At 48.3% G+C, this 19,707-nt stretch overlaps 1 protein-coding gene across 2 annotated transcripts in view; it reads right to left on the bottom strand.

Moving 5' to 3' along the window:
* Positions 1–19,707, bottom strand: part of vdra (vitamin D receptor a) — a 55,398-nt gene that overhangs the window by 7,512 nt on the left and 28,179 nt on the right. For both annotated transcript variants that reach the window (XM_026998627.3, XM_081703929.1), the window contains 7 exons: positions 16,588–16,735; positions 13,953–14,083; positions 8,945–9,129; positions 8,613–8,712; positions 7,793–7,973; positions 5,270–5,421; positions 244–360 (listed from right to left, as the gene is read on the bottom strand). In XM_026998627.3, the coding sequence (XP_026854428.2) occupies positions 244–360; positions 5,270–5,421; positions 7,793–7,973; positions 8,613–8,712; positions 8,945–9,129; positions 13,953–14,083; positions 16,588–16,733 (1,012 nt within the window). In that variant the 5' untranslated portion in view covers positions 16,734–16,735. The remainder of the gene's footprint in view (positions 1–243; positions 361–5,269; positions 5,422–7,792; positions 7,974–8,612; positions 8,713–8,944; positions 9,130–13,952; positions 14,084–16,587; positions 16,736–19,707) is intronic.

Below are 19,707 nucleotides of genomic sequence, written 5' to 3'. Positions count from 1 at the left end.
GTGGGGAGACAGAAAGGAGACAGAGAGGAGCGTGGGGTGGTTGGCAGAGAGACAAAAAAAAAGTGAGACTTCAAATCCTTCTGCACAAACCAAATACATTAAAAACATTTTATTCTTGTGATTCTGTGGTGTGTAACTATTTCCACATAAACAAACATCAATTAAACACACACACACATTCTCTCTCTCTCTTCGACACACACACACACACACACACACACACACACACACACACACACACACCTGGAGACAGGAGGCAGATGGCCATGAGCAGCACATGTTCCTCTTCATGCAGGTTGAGCTTTTTCAGCCCCACCTGAAACTTCACCAGTGGTTCCAGCAGCTCCAGAGTGTGGCCAGCTGTGGTGAGGAGAGATGCTTATACATGACTCACTCAGAGTGTGCAAGTATGTCTGTCTGTCTGTGGGTGTGTGTGTGTGTGTGTGTGTGTGTGTGTGTGTGTGTGTGTGTGTGTGTGTGTGTGTGTGTGTTTGTGCCCGAGTGTTAAGTTTCAGCAATGTAACCTTATATTTTCGTCATGGAACAATTCAAACAGTAACAGTGTGTTTCATTACAGTACATTAAAACAGTAGAACAGGAGAATGATATGAAAATTGTTACTAACATCCAAAAGAACAAAAATCTCCAAAATCGGTTAATACAATTTTATATTTTCAAAAATTAAACAATTGTTGTAGTTTAGTACTTATTTAACATTTATAGACATTCAGTGCTTTTGCTGTCATGTGTCTTTCTCCCTGTCACCCTCGGTGACGTCTGTAATGCAGTATTTGAAGTGTGGAGTGTTTACGGCTCCGCCTCACCCTCGGTGACGTGTGTAATGCAGTATTTGAAGTGTGGAGTGTTTACGGTTCCGCCTCACCCTCGGTGACGTGTGTAATGCAGTATTTGAAGTGTGGAGTGTTTACGGCTCCGCCTCACCCTCGGTGACGTGTGTAATGCAGTATTTGAAGTGTGGAGTGTTTACGGCTCCGCCTCACCCTCGGTGACGTGTGTAATGCAGTATTTGAAGTGTGGAGTGTTTACGGCTCCGCCTCACCCTCGGTGACGTGTGTAATGCAGTATTTGAAGTGTGGAGTGTTTACGGCTCCACCTCAGCTTTGGTGAAGTGTGGAGTGTTTACGGCTCCGCCTCACCCTCGGTGACGTCTGTAATGCAGTATTTGAAGTGTGGAGTGTTTAAGGCTCCGCCTCACCCTCGGTGACGTCTGTAATGCAGTATTTGAAGTTTGGAGTGTTTACGGCTCCGCCTCACCTTTGGTGAAGTGTGGAGTGTTTAGGGCTCCGCCTCACCCTCGGTGACGTGTGTAATGCAGTATTTGAAGTGTGGAGTGTTTATGGCTCCGCCTCACCCTCGGTGTCGTCTGTAATGCAGTATTTGAAGTGTGGTGTTTACGGCTCCGCCTCACCCTCGGTGTCGTCTGTAATGCAGTATTTGAAGTGTGGTGTTTACGGCTCCGCCTCACCCTCGGTAACGTCTGTAATGCAGTATTTGAAGTGTGGAGTGTTTACGGCTCCGCCTCACCCTCGGTGTCGTCTGTAATGCAGTATTTGAAGTGTGTTTACGGCTCCGCCTCACCCTCGGTGTCGTCTGTAATGCAGTATTTGAAGTGTGGTGTTTACGGCTCCGCCTCACCCTCGGTGACGTGTGTAATGCAGTATTTGAAGTGTGGAGTGTTTACGGCTCCGCCTCAGCTTTGGTGAAGTGTGGAGTGTTTACGGCTCCGCCTCACCCTCGGTGACGTGTGTAATGCAGTATTTGAAGTGTGGAGTGTTTATGGCTCCGCCTCACCCTCGGTGTCGTCTGTAATGCAGTATTTGAAGTGTGGAGTGTTTACGGCTCCGCCTCACCCTCGGTGACGTGTGTAATGCAGTATTTGAAGTGTGGAGTGTTTACGGCTCCGCCTCAGCTTTGGTGAAGTGTGGAGTGTTTACGGCTCCGCCTCACCCTCGGTGACGTCTGTAATGCAGTATTTGAAGTGTGGAGTGTTTACGGCTCCGCCTCACCCTCGGTGACGTCTGTAATGCAGTATTTGAAGTTTGGAGTGTTTACGGCTCCGCCTCACCTTTGGTGAAGTGTGGAGTGTTTATGGCTCCGCCTCACCCTCGGTGACGTGTGTAATGCAGTATTTGAAGTGTGGAGTGTTTATGGCTCCGCCTCACCCTCGGTGTCGTCTGTAATGCAGTATTTGAAGTGTGGTGTTTACGGCTCCGCCTCACCCTCGGTAACGTCTGTAATGCAGTATTTGAAGTGTGGAGTGTTTACGGCTCCGCCTCACCCTCGGTGTCGTCTGTAATGCAGTATTTGAAGTGTGGTGTTTACGGCTCCGCCTCACCCTCGGTGTCGTCTGTAATGCAGTATTTGAAGTGTGGTGTTTACGGCTCCGCCTCACCCTCGGTGACATTTGTAATGCAGTATTTGAAGTGTGGAGTGTTTACGGCTCCGCCTCACCCTCGGTGACGTGTGTAATGCAGTATTTGAAGTGTGGAGTGTTTACGGCTCCGCCTCACCCTCGGTGACGTGTGTAATGCAGTATTTGAAGTGTGGAGTGTTTACGGCTCCGCCTAACCCTCGGTGACGTCTGTAATGCAGTATTTGAAGTGTGGAGTGTTTACGGCTCCGCCTCACCCTCGGTGACGTGTGTAATGCAGTATTTGAAGTGTGGAGTGTTTACGGCTCCGCCTCACCCTCGGTGTCGTCTGTAATGCAGTATTTGAAGTGTGGTGTTTACGGCTCCGCCTCACCCTCGGTGACGTGTGTAATGCAGTATTTGAAGTGTGGAGTGTTTACGGCTCCGCCTCACCCTCGGTGACGTGTGTAATGCAGTATTTGAAGTGTGGAGTGTTTACGGCTCCACCTCACCTTTGGTGAAGTGTGGAGTGTTTAGGGCTCCGCCTCACCCTCGGTGACGTGTGTAATGCAGTATTTGAAGTGTGGAGTGTTTATGGCTCCGCCTCACCCTCGGTGTCGTCTGTAATGCAGTATTTGAAGTGTGGAGTGTTTACGGCTCCGCCTCACCCTCGGTGACGTGTGTAATGCAGTATTTGAAGTGTGGAGTGTTTACGGCTCCGCCTCAGCTTTGGTGAAGTGTGGAGTGTTTACGGCTCCGCCTCACCCTCGGTGACGTCTGTAATGCAGTATTTGAAGTGTGGAGTGTTTACGGCTCCGCCTCACCCTCGGTGACGTCTGTAATGCAGTATTTGAAGTTTGGAGTGTTTACGGCTCCGCCTCACCTTTGGTGAAGTGTGGAGTGTTTATGGCTCCGCCTCACCCTCGGTGACGTGTGTAATGCAGTATTTGAAGTGTGGTGTTTACGGCTCCGCCTCACCCTCGGTAACGTCTGTAATGCAGTATTTGAAGTGTGGAGTGTTTACGGCTCCGCCTCACCCTCGGTGTCGTCTGTAATGCAGTATTTGAAGTGTGGTGTTTACGGCTCCGCCTCACCCTCGGTGTCGTCTGTAATGCAGTATTTGAAGTGTGGAGTGTTTACGGCTCCGCCTCACCCTCGGTGACGTGTGTAATGCAGTATTTGAAGTGTGGAGTGTTTACGGCTCCGCCTCACCCTCGGTGACGTCTGTAATGCAGTATTTAAAGTGTGGAGTGTTTACGGCTCCGCCTCACCCTCGGTGACGTCTGTAATGCAGTATTTGAAGTGTGGAGTGTTTACGGCTCCGCCTAACCCTCGGTGACGTCTGTAATGCAGTATTTGAAGTGTGGAGTGTTTACGGCTCCGCCTCACCCTCGGTGACGTCTGTAATGCAGTATTTGAAGTGTGGAGTGTTTACGGCTCCGCCTCACCCTCGGTGACGTTTGTAATGCAGTATTTGAAGTGTGGAGTGTTTACGGCTCCGCCTCACCCTCGGTGACGTGTGTAATGCAGTATTTGAAGTGTGGAGTGTTTACGGCTCCGCCTCACCCTCGGTGACGTTTGTAATGCAGTATTTGAAGTGTGGAGTGTTTACGGCTCCGCCTCACCCTCGGTGCCGTGTGTAATGCAGTATTTGAAGTGTGGAGTGTTTACGGCTCCGCCTCACCCTCGGTGACGTGTGTAATGCAGTATTTGAAGTGTGGAGTGTTTACGGCTCCGCCTCACCCTCGGTGACGTGTGTAATGCAGTATTTGAAGTGTGGAGTGTTTACGGCTCCGCCTCAGCTTTGGTGAAGTGTGGAGTGTTTACGGCTCCGCCTCACCCTCGGTGACGTGTGTAATGCAGTATTTGAAGTGTGGAGTGTTTACGGCTCCACCTCACCTTTGGTGAAGTGTGGAGTGTTTAGGGCTCCGCCTCACCCTCGGTGACGTGTGTAATGCAGTATTTGAAGTGTGGAGTGTTTACGGCTCCGCCTCACCCTCGGTGACATGTGTAATGCAGTATTTGAAGTGTGGAGTGTTTACGGCTCCGCCTCACCCTCGGTGACGTCTGTAATGCAGTATTTGAAGTGTGGAGTGTTTACGGCTCCGCCTCACCCTCGGTGACGTCTGTAATGCAGTATTTGAAGTGTGGAGTGTTTACGGCTCCGCCTCACCCTCGGTGACGTTTGTAATGCAGTATTTGAAGTGTGGAGTGTTTACGGCTCCGCCTCACCCTCGGTGACGTGTGTAATGCAGTATTTGAAGTGTGGAGTGTTTACGGCTCCGCCTCACCCTCGGTGACGTTTGTAATGCAGTATTTGAAGTGTGGAGTGTTTACGGCTCCGCCTCACCCTCGGTGCCGTGTGTAATGCAGTATTTGAAGTGTGGAGTGTTTACGGCTCCGCCTCAGCTTTGGTGAAGTGTGGAGTGTTTACGGCTCCGCCTCACCCTCGGTGACGTGTGTAATGCAGTATTTGAAGTGTGGAGTGTTTACGGCTCCACCTCACCTTTGGTGAAGTGTGGAGTGTTTAGGGCTCCGCCTCACCCTCGGTGACGTGTGTAATGCAGTATTTGAAGTGTGGAGTGTTTATGGCTCCGCCTCACCCTCGGTGACATGTGTAATGCAGTATTTGAAGTGTGGAGTGTTTACGGCTCTGCCTCACCCTCGGTGACGTTTGTAATGCAGTATTTGAAGTGTGGAGTGTTTACGGCTCCGCCTCACCCTTGGTGACGTCTGTAATGCAGTATTTGAAGTGTGGAGTGTTTACGGCTCCGCCTCACCCTCGGTGACATGTGTAATGCAGTATTTGAAGTGTGGAGTGTTTACGGCTCTGCCTCACCCTCGGTGACGTTTGTAATGCAGTATTTGAAGTGTGGAGTGTTTACGGCTCCGCCTCACCCTTGGTGACGTCTGTAATGCAGTATTTGAAGTCTGGCCCTCCGCAGCTCCAGGTCATGTCCTCCAGGCTGAAGGACTGGTTGGAGCGAAGCATGATGATCTCTATGGCGCTGGACTTCAACAGAGCTATCTGATCTTCAGCAGTCAGTTCCCTGAGAGAGAGAGAAATGCATTTGCAATACACTGCCAGAAAAGGTCAAGTGTTGACAAGTTGTGGAGTGCATGTAAAAGACGCCTGCCGCACCAAACATCCTACAGCACTCTGCTGGGAATGAGTAAGGAATGCAGCAGAACAACAGCCAACAGCAGAACAGCAGGCCTGACGTCGGCCGCGAAAAAAAACAAACACCTTCACTTGTAAAAATTGAAGCGAGAGCTCAGTTGAGTTTCACTTACCACTCTCACCTTTTTACCGTTACCGGCCAGGAAATCTTGGACACGGTCACTGCCCTCTGCCATCCACAAATATCCAACCAATATGTCTAGTGAGAGTCTGATCTCGAGAATTTCTAACATGATTGCCACTACTTTTATGTACGGACGGAACAAATACGCCTGGAGTGCAAAGCTGGGGGTAGGAACACCAGACACAGCTCGGGGATCTGCTCTTAGTGCCGTCAATAAATCGGCTTCCTCCGCGCGCGACTTTACCTTATCAAGTTTAAACTCCTCCGCCGTGTTCATTACTGCAAGACTAAACTGGCAAACATCTACAACAGGGTAGATGAATTTTGTGATCGCCATCACACTGCTATAAAGCACATCATACGCAGATGTCTTGGATCAAATTTCTGGCTTAGAATTACAAGCCGTATATCAGAGGCATTTCTGTTAAAAACAACGGGAAGTTTTGAGTTTACTATATTCGGGCTGATTGATCCTCAGAATCCAAACAGGATTTAAGAAGCCACTGCCCTTTCTTTCACTTTGTTGGGAGAAGGAGGATATTGCTTAATTGGAAAATCACCCCACCCTCCGTTGGCCTCACGACGGCTCTGTGAGCTCAAGCTGGAGAAGATTACATTTTCCTCTAAACAATCATCTGGAAAATGTTAGAAAACATATAACACTGTATTTTGAAAACCTAAAGGACCTCGGTATCATGTAACACTATCATTCTGTTACCCGCATTTCACTACATCAACTATTGTCTGACCTTCATACTGGAGCAGTTGACCAGCTGTATTTAAGTGTTATTATATAGGGTTTGGGGTTTTTTGGTTGTTGGTATTATTTTCTTATATTCTGTGTTTACATATATGTCACTTTGAAAGATTTTGGGAACAATTCAGTTTCGCCTGCGGTAAATCAGATCACAGAGCCGATAAAAGTACCATTCAGGGAGAAGAGAGCTCTGAAATCTCAACATGCACTACTGTCTTATGGCAAGTGCAGAACTAACCCTACCCCTACCCCTATTACACAGAACCAATTATAGAGAAGCAGGCAGGTGTGTGTGTGTGTGTGTGTGTATTTGTGTGGAATGGCTACAGTGTGTGAGAGAATGTGTATTTGAGTTTAAGTGTGTGCACCTGTGCCCGTGTTCTTTTGAACATTAATAAATGTCTCGGAAATGAATGTGCTTTTACGTTATTTTTAAAGGCTTGCGGATGTTGACAAGCGAGCTGTTGTGTGTGTGCAAGTGCAAGCGTGTGTGATCGTGGGGGGTGCTTTACGTCAATCTTGTTTTTATCTCCACGGGAACAGGATGTACGGAACCTTCTATGGTTACCCAGACAACTGGACAGTTCGACAACAACACATTCACACACACATGCACAGATATCCTTTTTTTTTCGAATGATACTTGATTTCTATAACTTTGGAGTTCATTTGAATTTTTAGATTCGTCATTTTAAGGTGGAAGAAGGAGTACAAACAGACACTCTGTCCTGTTCTGTCCAGTTTATAACCCACCATGATCCGAAACAAGCCAGCTCATACCAGTCACACAAACACGCCAATAAAACACAACCTGCCTCTTTTTTGCACGCGCACAGACACACACTCGCGCACACACATACTCAGTACTGTTTAAAAGTTTTGAATGGTTACAACAGTTTGGACTCAACATTCTCAATCATAACATAGCCATGTTGTTGCTGATGCATGTAGACTGATGTTGAATGTGGAATGATTTGAATATAATGCCAGCACTGTGTGACTTCACAGGGGACCAGACTATTATTGAGCTGTACAGCACTGTGAATGATGTTATATTACAATATTATTAATATCCAGAATGCCTTGTATTTGGAATCTGGAGACTTTACTATACATACTATATATACACTACACATACATCTAAATATATGTTTAGGTTTATATTAGTTCTATAGACACTGTATATCTTATTAGTGGGGAAAAAACAGTCAGTGCTGAGTAAAACATGACGAGCAAACTTAAACCTTTGTGTTACACGCAGACAGACGAAAACAACGGAGCACATGTGAAGAACAGTGAGACAGAGCCCCTCCACACTCACACACCCACCCGCAGTCCACTCGCACACCCACACCCAACCTGAAACCGGGGATCATCTTGGCAAAGCCGATGACCTTCTGGATGCTGTAGCTGACGAGGTCAGCAAGGTGGGGCAGCATGGAGAGGCGCGAGCCGTCGCCCTCGCTGGACTCCGGGCTGCCCGAACCCTCCTGGTACATCGACAGCAGGCTGCTGAAGTTCAGCTTGGCGTCTACGGACTCTGCACACAGACACAGAAACATAAATGAGAAGGCAATGGTATTATTAGTTTCCTTCGATTGTAATTGGCTTAATGAAGCAATAATGGGGTCTTCTTCATGCACCAATATCAGCCTAGATTACCTTTACCAGGAAATGCAGGTATTGCATTTATTCAGTGAGTGAAAGGAACAAGTGTTTAGAAGCAGAATAAAATAAACAACATTTACAAGATGAGGACTAGTGGCCAAGAACATGTAAGCAAAATCTGATGACAACTGCAAGGCCACTGGCCCACTGCAATGATCTACTGTCAAGAGGAACAGAATAAACCTAGTCTTTGGGGAATGGAGACAGAATGTATCTCCAAAAATAGGGCTTTTTTCCTGCTGTGTGTGTGTGTGTGTGTGTGTGTGTGTGTGTGTGTGTAAAAGAGACAGAGAGAGAGAGAGAGAGAGAGAGAGAGAGAGAGAGAAAGCATGGCCTTTTCTGTTTTTTCCAGCTTCTGTTCTCTAGTTTCCTGACATTTCTAAATGCAATGCAGGGTTCACCACTTATGAATAAAGCAGCTTAAACTCCTCAGTCTTTTCCATGCTGGTTGTGTGTGTGTGTGTTGAGGGGCCACGTGCAGAGAGAGAGAGTGAGTGAGTGAGTGGGCTACCTGGTGAGTGGTTGAAGTAGTCTGAAGATGCATCTGAGAGGGAGTGAAGTGAGGCTGCCCGACTGGCGCTGCGCGTGACTGGACCCTCCCTTACTGGAGGCTACACACACACAAACACACACACAAACACACACACACACACACACACACACACACATAAGTGCTTCGTAACAACCAGCACTGCTTCTCCACAACCTGTAACAATCTGGGCCCCTGCTCAATCACCGTCGCTCGGCCTCGTGTGTGTGTGCACTTGCGCTAAGCGCGGCACCTCCTCCCTCTCAAGCTAAAGGGTAAAAGAGTGGCCGGCCGGCGCCAGGCGCGCCACTGACTCGGAAGCGGACGAAGTCGGAGTAGGAGTCGTCGTAGGTCTTATGGTGCGCCTCCACCAGCGTGCTGATGATCTGTGCCTGCTCCTCGCTCAGGCGGGGCTTCTGCGCCTCCCGCGCTGCCTCCTCCTCCTTCCGCTTCAGGATCAGCTCCTTCTTCCTCTGCACCTCCTCATCTGTCAGAATGACTGCAAACAAGAAAAAAAGAAAAAAGAAAAAAAGAGATATTGTGAAAATATAGGTAGGCAAAAAACAGACAGAGAGGATGGAGTTCCTCATATCTGGACAGTTCCCTCTGGTGATGCATCCAACTGGAGATTTAAGTCTAAACTCTTCCGCCACTTCATATGAAGTAGCCAAAGACACTGCAGTGTGCGTGTGTATGTAGTTTGACTTTCTATCCTATAAAAACAAAACACCAAGGAAAACATGCTGATATAAAGCTGACACAGCTGGAGGTCGACAGTCCATGTTCACTCAGTCCACCTTGTTATTATGAGCAAATTACGCCGAACGGCAAATTTCTTGCCCAACCTTCAACCAAGTATCAAATTAGTGGTCGTATTTAGTCAAATAACACTGCTTCAGCTGGGATCCTGCTTTTTTGTGTGGCCAACAAGGCCTTTAATCAGCATTGCGTATTAGCTGTGGTCTTGCTGAATGAGTGTGAGGCAGTGGGCGGATGGGGGGAGCGGAACCAGGTCCGGTGGGGAAGCGGCAGGGCTGGCCGGCGCCGTGGGTGGGCGGCAGACGTCGCCCAGCGCGGGGAGACTGGTGCGGTCTGCCAAGTGTCACACAGAGACGCCATGATGAGCCTGTGCCATGCAGAGAGCAAGAGGAGCACGCACGCGCGCGCGCGCGTGTGTGTGTGTGTGTGTATGTGTCTCCTCAGCAGAGGTCTGGCACTGAATGAACTAGAACTAATCCCACACAACATGCTCATTCATTACTTGCCATTATCTGCAAGAACTTCACAGAATATTAGCGCTAATCCTACGTTGCTCATTCATGCGCACGCGCGCGCACAGCGTGCGTTTCGGACGCCTCCTCTAGGGTTTCGGAGTAGAGCTACTAAAATCGGCCCTTTGGGACAACCTGGAAAGAAACCCGTTGGACCGGATCAAAGGTAAAAACTCAAGAATTCAGTTCTGGAGGCATTACACACAGATATGATTTCTGTCCGTCGCAGCTCCTCCTGTAGCCATGATGACTGCTGGAGAACACCGCAGGGATGCAGAGAGACCGTCACCGCGGCCGACGACGTGTCTTGCCGCCGCTGTAAGCTCCTCACTGCATCCTTCCCACACTCTGTTTAGACGGCATGTCAAACAGACATACAATACGGCAGAGCATGTGCATTCCTTTGAAACCAAAGTTTGGGTTGTTTTCCAAAGCAAGACTAATGTGAAGCACCGCGCTTCTACGACGGCCCTGCGGCTTTTTGTTTTTTGTGGTCACCTCTTCTCTGACTGACAGAATTTGAAGAGTAAACAGCGGCTGTGGTGCTGCAGGCAATGGCGGACATATCGAATGTACCGTGTGTTTGCATGTTTAAGCGAACTAATTTGTGACTGCAAAACCTAAACACGTCCGGGAGCTCCTGTGAGAGCGGGTTCGAGCCCACTTCCTCCTTCTCAGGCACGCACAAGCCACTCCGGTGCCAACACCTCCCTCTGGCGGGGAGCTTTCACTCTGCTAAATGTGTCTGCACGAGTGCGCGTGCATGTGCGATAGGCGCAAGCCAGGACCGCGGGACGTTTCCACATCTAAAACCAAACAAAAGCACTATATTTGCCCCAGACGGGTGTACGTCTAACGCGTCTGCCGTGTGTCCTGGCCCAACTAAGGCTGTCGCCTTTTAATAAGGTGATCTGAAATCAGCCACCTGCAGCTGCCCAACATGCATATCTCATTGTTTCGGAGAAGGAGAAGGAAAGGTCTGGTTCGGGTAGTCTCGGGCGAGCTCGTGCAGAGCAGCATGGTGAGAACCTCAGACTAGGCAGTGATGATCTGCTGAGCAGGTGCTGACAGCAGGGTGAAAGCTGAGGGAAGCCCTAGCAGAAGCGTTGGTGAACACGCACGCCAGCCCGATTTGTATGTGTGGACGTGGCGGGCACAGCACTCGGACTTGCGGAGGCAGGACTCGGGATGGGGCGAGTGAGAACATTCCATTATTATTCATGAAGATGGAACTGCTGATATCATAAACCTCTGAAGCTACTACAAATGACCACATAGCAATTATGCGACAACAAAGTAGCACACAGTCCAGGGCAAAACCAAGCAGAGGAGGCTTGTTATTTGTATATTGAATATGCATATATCCAAATATGTATTTAAATTACATACATTTAAAACACACAGTATTCTCTGGAAGAGTAACAGTGGATACCTGTAGCTGTGTACCGGTTAGGTGTTTTGTGAGTCCTGTTCTTATCTGACTGTCCCAACAACAGAGAACAAAAACCAAAAAGCATGTGGCTCAGGAAACGAATCAATTAGGGTTGAATCAGACAACAATCTCACAAAGGCATTCCCACCCCAGAGCCATAATCCACGAGATCTCTCACTCCAGTTTGGAATGCTATGCTCACAACACTGCGTACAGCTCCCCTTCTGAGGTTCTGTTCAGCTTTGGAAAGTTCTGGACATCCCCCACCCTGCCCCCAGTGTGACGTCACCACGACGTGCGGGGCACCGACCTTGCACCTCCACAGCGCTAGGCTCTCACCCCTGACCCTGTGCCCCGGGGCTCCTGACAGAGAGTGGATCAGCCTCATCCTGAAGGGAAGCTTGAGGGCTGGGTGGCTGGGTGGGGGATTGATTTACATGCGGAGCTGCTTGTGAGCTCCACAGCCGCACCCCCCCCCCCCTCCAGCCTGTGGTCAGTCTATTGTGCAACCAGGCTGAGGAAACAAAGCCGCCTTTGCGTGCTTTTCTCCGGCTTGCTTGCGCGCTCCGTTCCTGAGGCATGGTTTGGGTTGCGTTCCAAAGCTGCGGAGCAGTTTGTTTTACACTGACTGGACTCCCTACACCAGAACTCAATGGAAGCTGAACAGACTGCATTCAGAAGTTAAGCAGTCCGTGGGAGGGGCCAACAACAGAAAGGCATCCATAAGGCACATGATGTCATCCCCTTTTGTTCTTTCTCACTCATGTCTGCAAATCGGATCAATGCTCTCATCTGAGCTCTGGGATGGTTGTGTGTAAAATCTAGAAGCCTTTGATTTGCATTCGATCTTTGCCTCAGAATGTAACCGGTCGAGGATCAAATCTATTGCACAATGAACTAAATTTAAACCTAAAAGAAAAGCATATTCTAAAAATGACGATTCAGTTTTTTTCGTATTCCAGTGCTCACAATTTGCATGGAAAATGGAAACTTGCACTAAATAGGTTTGGAGAAATGGCGACCTCTCTGGTGGAAATATGAAACTACACCGAATGTGTAGAAGCACGCTGGTAGTGTGTTGCTTTCCATTTGCCTGATTTATGTGATCATTGCAAATATTCAGGAGTATTCAAAGAAAACTCGATCAGAACTCTGCAACGGAAATATCATCCAAGTCAAGTGAATTATCCACTGTTGTAAACACGTTCATGTTAATGTTGGATTTGCATTTGAGACCTTTCAAATGCAGATGCAAATGATCAAATTCAAATCCAGAGTACTGGGTTAGACTTTAAGTGCTTTAAGTGTGGTTGGCCAATCTGACAGTGTTTTATCTGTTTATCTATGTGTCATGACTAGTTTAGCTAGGAGGAGGTACTGTTTTGTACAAAGCTACATCAAAACTATACGCATTTCCTGTACTTTCATAATGCGCTTTGAATATCCACTGCTTTGACATTGTCTATTAGCTAGACAAAAGTTAGGTAACACAACCTTACATGAGCCAGTAGTCCGATGTGACCCCAAGAAACGAGTTAGGTTAATTTAGTAAGCTCCAGTTATTTAAATTCAGGCTCAAGACATAATCTTCACAATGAGAAGAAAATCTAGCCATTTTGTTTCTGACAAGAATGCATATCGTGGATATCGTTTTTTACACAATGTCGGACAGACGGTAACACTGGAAATCACGTGAAAACAATGGCTACAGGGAGAACACAGGATGAACTCTGAAGCCAAAAAGACGCCCACAGCAAAGTAATCCGCTCGTATTAGGCAGCTAACGTTAGCTACACGGCTAAAACCACTTCACATTTTCAAGGGCGCATTGCATTGCATTACGTTACATTACATTACATTACTAAGGTAAACTTATATCCCACAACCAGACTAATAATCTGAAAATAAAATATATAAGAGACATAATAAGAAAGGAACGGGAAGATGCCAGGTTATGGAGCTGTGAAAGGCCACGCTTGGTTCTTGGTCTGCTTTTAGGCAGCGTTTACTCTGGACTTGGCGCAGCCTCCGCTGCTCTCGTGGTTCTCCTGCTTGGCTCCCTTCTGAGTTCCTTTCACGCGGTGCGGTGAGCCACGCCCCCTCCACAGATAACCAGCCCCCCGCGCCTGCGCGCGTGTCATGAATACGCAGAGATGTCCAACGTGTTCTGCAAAGCTTCCGCCCAGTCCTGCGCTGCGGCTCAGACTTCTGAATGAACGTTTCATGCTCTGGGTTACGGAGACAGCATGCTCCTGTAATCTATCAAGATTACAGCACGATGTAATTAACATGGTGTGATTCAGTGACAGGCAAGAATATATTCCGGTTGACTACAGACAATGTGAACTTTGTAAGTGTACTATTACAATCTTCAGCGCATTGTCTGGTGTGCACAAAATCACAAGCCTGCTCTGACCCTGTTCGTCATCGGACAGGTGCGGACCAAGGTACTGCTGCCACTGGCTAGACCTTATCTGGGTTGCAGATCATTCTGAACACAGCTTGTCTTTTCTGGGTTGATTCTGGGTTGCAATGATCCACTGCCCAAAAATATCCAGCCAACAATTGTCCTGTTTGTGTGTGCGTACGCGTAAGAGTGTGTGTGTGTGTGTGACTTACACTCTTTCATCATGCCGATGTCAACGCAGCGTTTGAGTCTACAGGCCTGGCAGTGCCGACGGTTGTCTTTGGTGATGGTGCAGCTGCCATTGAAGGGGCAGGTGAAGTTGGCCTTCCGTTTCATACTCCGCCTGCAGGGGGCGCAGGAGAACAGACTCCAGTCAGAGAGAGGGAGAGAGAGAGAGAGAGAGAGAGAGAGTTTACAAGGCAATGGGGACTTTTAATGGGGACTTTTACCTGCAATTAAACCACAACAACTCATCATAACTGTAATGGTAAGAAACTTTAACCAATGTTTAAAGGAAACTTCAAACAAAGTTTAAATTGGCTGTCAGGTTTAAAGGTTATTAAGCACGTTAAATATTAGTCTTAAGTAGCAGTTTTATTCCTGCTGATGCAGTTATGCAATATTTGAGCCACCCGAAATGGGCTAAGACACACAGAACAAATCCCGTCCCCACTTGAAACTCTTCATAGCACTGTAAACACTCTCTCACCCTGTGTGTGTGCGTGTGTGTGTGTGCGTGTGTGTGTGTGTGTGTGTGTGTGCGTGCGTGCGTGCGTGTGTGTGTGTGCGTGCGTGTGTGTGTGCGTGTGTGTGTGATGACATTTGAGGTGGGAGAAGCCTTCCACTATAGCAGGATTATTTAAAAATGTTACTCACATGATTTAGCCACTAGGGTACACCCATCCTAAAACACACACACACATGGCCACCCCGAAACACAAGCATGCATGTATATACACAGACACACACAGGCTCACACACACAGCCATAACCACCTTGAGGCCTCTTTCCTGGCCTTTTAATAGTCATAAACACAAACATTTATTTCATGTGCAGTCACGCAAAATGAACTCTGGAAGAGCTTACGAAAACACACACACCCTCCTCTGGTATACTGTCCCTATTCACACCCAGCACAAACACACACGCACACTTACTGAGCACTTAATTCATGTAGTTTACACTCCGCTCTTAACACCAATTACTGTGATTAAAGCCTTTCGCGATTAACTGAAACTATTTATTTTTTAGTTTTTGCTGATGAAATAAAAGCTAACCGAACCTGATAATAAACAGACATTCCTGAGGGAGAACAGACATGATGCCTACAGGAATAACCCTTCAGAACAAAAAAAAGCCCGAAACATCACCTCTAACACCCTGCCCAGTGCCACGCCACACCAACATGAACAGGAATGCAGCAGACTCAAAATCAGGGACTAATATACACTTGCGTCAGGTGTACTTCCTCCAGAGTTGCTATCTGCTAGATTTATGTTGCCTTGTCCAGACTGTACAAAATCTAATGCTTTAAGGAGGGTCTAAATCGTAAATCAGTGACTCGGGCGCTAATCTTCTGCAAATTTTCCAACTCATCCAACTCATCATCCCGAAAAGCAGGAAATATTACGCTAAAATGAGGTTGCTTACAATGCAGGGCATTTCGCCTCTTTTCAGCGTTCGTTCCCGCTCATGGGCTGCTTTACTTTAAAGCTATTTATCAAGCAATCCAGAACCGCACCCCCCCCTGCCACCATCCCGTGTTCCACCGCGATCGACAGCTTTGGGATGGAACCGTATGGCCTGAGGCGTCTCCGCTGGCCGCGCGGGACCACGGCGCTCTGGACCAGGCACGGCGCCGTGGGAATGCTTCTCATTCTTTCCCGCCCTTGTGCCTCCTTTCCTCCCCATCCTGTCCTCCTGGACATAAACAGAACTCCAGATGGCAGGCCGGCAAAGACGAGCCTGTCATCCGACGGGGACAGCACTCATTCCAGAGCGTGCGGCGAAAGGTGCGAAAGCGGCTGGGTGCTATAGCGCAGGAGGGCCCTTTGCTTTTAAATTCTGCTTTAGCATTGGTGTTTCTTTGGTGAGCTTCGCTTTTCAGCGCTGATGTGAACGCCAAAAAAAAAAAAAAAAAAAAGACCCTCATTTACTCATTAAGTTCGTCCGCTTTAGTGTCAAGTCTGACCCGAGGTTTTGCATCTCCAAAACCCCTTGGTTCTTAGATTTTAACTTAAAACACATTGATGTACGCAAAACAAAAGTTTGCTGCTGGGAAGGTTGTCTCAGGACAGCGATGACGATCGCAACTGGTGGTGTGCTGTCCAGTGTGAATTATGTAAGCACTGGCGAAATATCAGGACATCTACAATACCGAGAAGCCATTCCTTGCAGGCTGCAGCCGTCTCCGCCTCTGGCCAGGCGAGACGACAGATGCTGTGCAGCGCGCGCACCACGAATCGGGTTGGATTTATGGGTCAGGCCAGGCCGCACAACAGCTCAATCACTCAGCGGTAAAACCACACATCTAACCAGACGTTTGATTTAGGGAGGGACCCAGTCAGACGATGCACGGATCAAGCGGCACTGGAACTGGAGTGTGAGCTAAACGAGCGCTTTTCCAGAACAGGGCTGCAAATGTCATGCCTGTGCCAGCCACGGAAACTACCACGATTAGCTGGATTTTAAGGATGGCGTTATAAACTTTCGTACGATGAGTCATGTTTTGGGGAAGAAGAGAAGGCGTAGCTGCTGACGGCTTCCGGCCGCGGAGGGGCTGGAGGCGTAGGCCCCTATCAGGTTATGTGCAGCGTGCGGAGTTTGGACCAACGGGTTCAGTTTTACCTGAAGAAACCCTTGCAGCCCTCGCAGGTCATGGCGTTGAAGTGAAACCCGGTTGCCTTGTCTCCGCAGACACCACAGATACGCGGGGCATTCCGGTCAAACTCCTCAGAACCCTGCGCTGATGTGCTCACTGCCATGGCTTCCATTACTGCGAGAGAGAGAAAGAGACAGACAGATGAACAAAGAGAGAGAGCAAGAGAGAAACCGATTAGCGATACGTAGTTACAGAAATGTAACCGTTAACCGAAAGCCAGCCAGTTTCCAGACAGACAGCTGTTTTTGTGTAGCAACAGAATTTGTATTGTCATTTTGTCTTCAGCCTCTGCTCAGGCAGGTAAGCGCAGGTCATCAGCCCTGTTCCCTGCGGTAGAGAAACAGGCGAGCGCGATGCAAGACGCGGCCAGTTCTACAACACTGAGGCTTCTGCATCCCCCTCGCAGCCTGGTTGTGAGGCTCCTAACTGCTGCCCTGGTCTCCTGTTTCAGGCTGGACAGATAAAACACAACTTCAGCAGACGGACAAACCAGACGCAACGAGAAAACAGCCATGAAAGTCAAAAGTTCAGCAAATGCTGGGGGAGAAGGGAAATTTATTCTATTCTATTCTATTCTATTCTATTCTATTCTACTCTATTCTGATTAATTCAAAGCACACCTGTCTTCTTGTTTAGTTGTAGTACTAGTTGCCGGTAAACACCGTGAACATATGCATGGACCAACTGCCAAGCAGGAATTTGCACTTTTAATATGCAAACCCATGGGGACCCAGTGAGCTTGTGCGCGCGAGAGCGAGCGCATTATGCGTCCGAGTGGGTGGCAGCTGGAAGCGCGTCTATTTACGGCTGTTTGCGTATGCATGCTACCGCTTGCGTACGGCAGTGTGAGCCCAGCGTCAGAAAAACACAGGCGTCATTCGCCAGCGCAATTAGGCCCGGTAGGGCTCGGCCCGGTCTCGCTTGGCCCGATATCTCACACGGCGCTGAATAATGTAACGGCGGGCATTGTGGACGGGGGGCGAGGAGGTAATAGGGCCAGAGAGGGAGAGTAGCCGTGGTTTCCGTGAAGTGTGACGCAGCCAGTGCGGCCTGCAGGAGCGGGAGGTGCGGTGCCAGGACGCCACCGTCTTCCTGGAAGCAATCAGCTTGTTTTCCACATGAGGGCTTGGTGCAGCTCTCGGAGCTAAACCCGCTGCTTCGCTGCTGGAGGGGAGTGCTGCATGCGCACGCACGCACACACACACACACACACACACACACACACACACACACACACACACACACACACACAAACACGTGTGCAACCACAAGCAAGACCACTTACAGCAACAAACCCACACATTCACTAACACGCACCCAATGGAAACACACATTCACATATGCTTACTTACACACACACACACACACACACACTCACTCTCTCTCTCTCTCTCTCTCTCTCTCTCTCACTCATATGGTTGAGATCAGCTTTTCTCTTTGTTTACCAACAGATGATTTCAGAAAGCTTCAGAATGATTTGGAATGACTGGAAGAGTTTTTTTCTGTTGTGGTTGAAATAAATGTAATAAAAACCTCAAGACAGATGCCTTCATGTGAGATTATCTTTAGTCAGCACCCAGATCTTCCTACCAGCTTAGTCTCGTCCACGACAGTACACACTAACAAGGGTTCTGACCCAGATCACGCTGTATAACAGCTTTATAGAGGAGTAAGGCATGAAGAATTAGCCTATTTTTAAATCTGTTTATTTTTATTGTCATTAATAAAAATCAAATAAATAAATATATCCTGAATAACAATAACTATCCATGAATTTATAATGAGAGTTTTTGTAACATGTTTGGAACACATGGAAGACAGACAGGAACACCTACAGCCCCTGCTATGGCTATAACTATAGCTACAGTTACGGTTACCGCTACAGTTACGGTTACAGCTACAGCTACGGTTACAGCTGCAGCCAAGCCTGGCAGCCGACACTAAATGTTTTACAACGGTGTGCCAGGTGGATCTGTAATTCACTTAGTACAGCACTTTCTTTTTCTCTTCTTCGAGGATGTGTGGCTCCCCCCCTCCGATACAGCTGGCAAAATAGAAGGCTGTGATGTAACGGAGCTGCAGTCTTTTGTGCTACAGGCTGGGGGGGAGGATGACGACTACAGCACCTCCTACAGGCTGCATGCACGGCTGCTTTTCTCTGTCTGCCTGTGATAGTCATGGTCTGGCTGTTCCAGGACCTCGGCGCGTCACTAAGTGCCGAAATGGTTTCTTTAATGGCTTCCGCGGGCGACGTGAAAACTGGCGGGCCCCGGAGGGCCCAGGACGCGACGGCCGCTGGCAGAAACCCGCGCCAACAGGACCACCAATATAGCTGCCCCGTTGTCTATGCCTTTCAGGGGCCGACCGAACGAAGCAGGCTATAAAGAGGCGGCTGCGCCGAGTCTGCTAGCAGCTGCTGTCGGAGCAACTCGATCACTGGGGCAGGATAAAAACAAAGAGTACCAAACCAAACCCAGGTCTGTCTTCACCAAGTACCACCAGACCACAAGTGCTGATCTGAGATCAGATTTCCATGTCTGCAGGGGGTGTATAAGTGTGTGTGTGTGTGGGTGTGTGTGGGTGGGGTGCCTGGGGGCTCTGGAGAACATGCGCACATATAAAAAAAAACACCAGCTCCTAACATTAGCAAGTTGTGGAAACAAAGTGGGGTTAATAAGCATTAAAAAGCACATTCAAACTCGACAGCGTATTCCTGATGAACGCGACTCACAACATCTGTCTGTTGACAGTCATGTTGGGTCCCTGGCCAAGGCCAAGTTGTCAGCCTCCAGGCTCCAGCCTGCAGACTCGTGGTGAAGCAGAGACTAGCGAGATGAATAGGCAGTCTAATCCTGTCTCCAGTTACGTTTTAATGTGAATGTTCTCCACGTGCCCCAGTCATTATGTGGTTAAATTGTTGGGGGTGGTGGGGAGGTGGCACATATGTAGAAGCAGTACTTAGTAAAGGATTTCTTATCTCTCTCTCTTTATTTATGAATATTCTTTAACGTCATCTTTAATGGGTTCTTTAATGTCATCATTACAATAAAAAAAAGATCAGCGATCAACCTTTTCCACCCTTCAGC

This window comes from Electrophorus electricus, chromosome 21 (genome assembly GCF_041902795.1).
Source record: "Electrophorus electricus isolate QZ-2024a chromosome 21, ASM4190279v1, whole genome shotgun sequence".
NCBI lineage: Eukaryota > Metazoa > Chordata > Actinopteri > Gymnotiformes > Gymnotidae > Electrophorus > Electrophorus electricus.
This window is presented reverse-complemented; position numbering and strand designations above follow the sequence as displayed.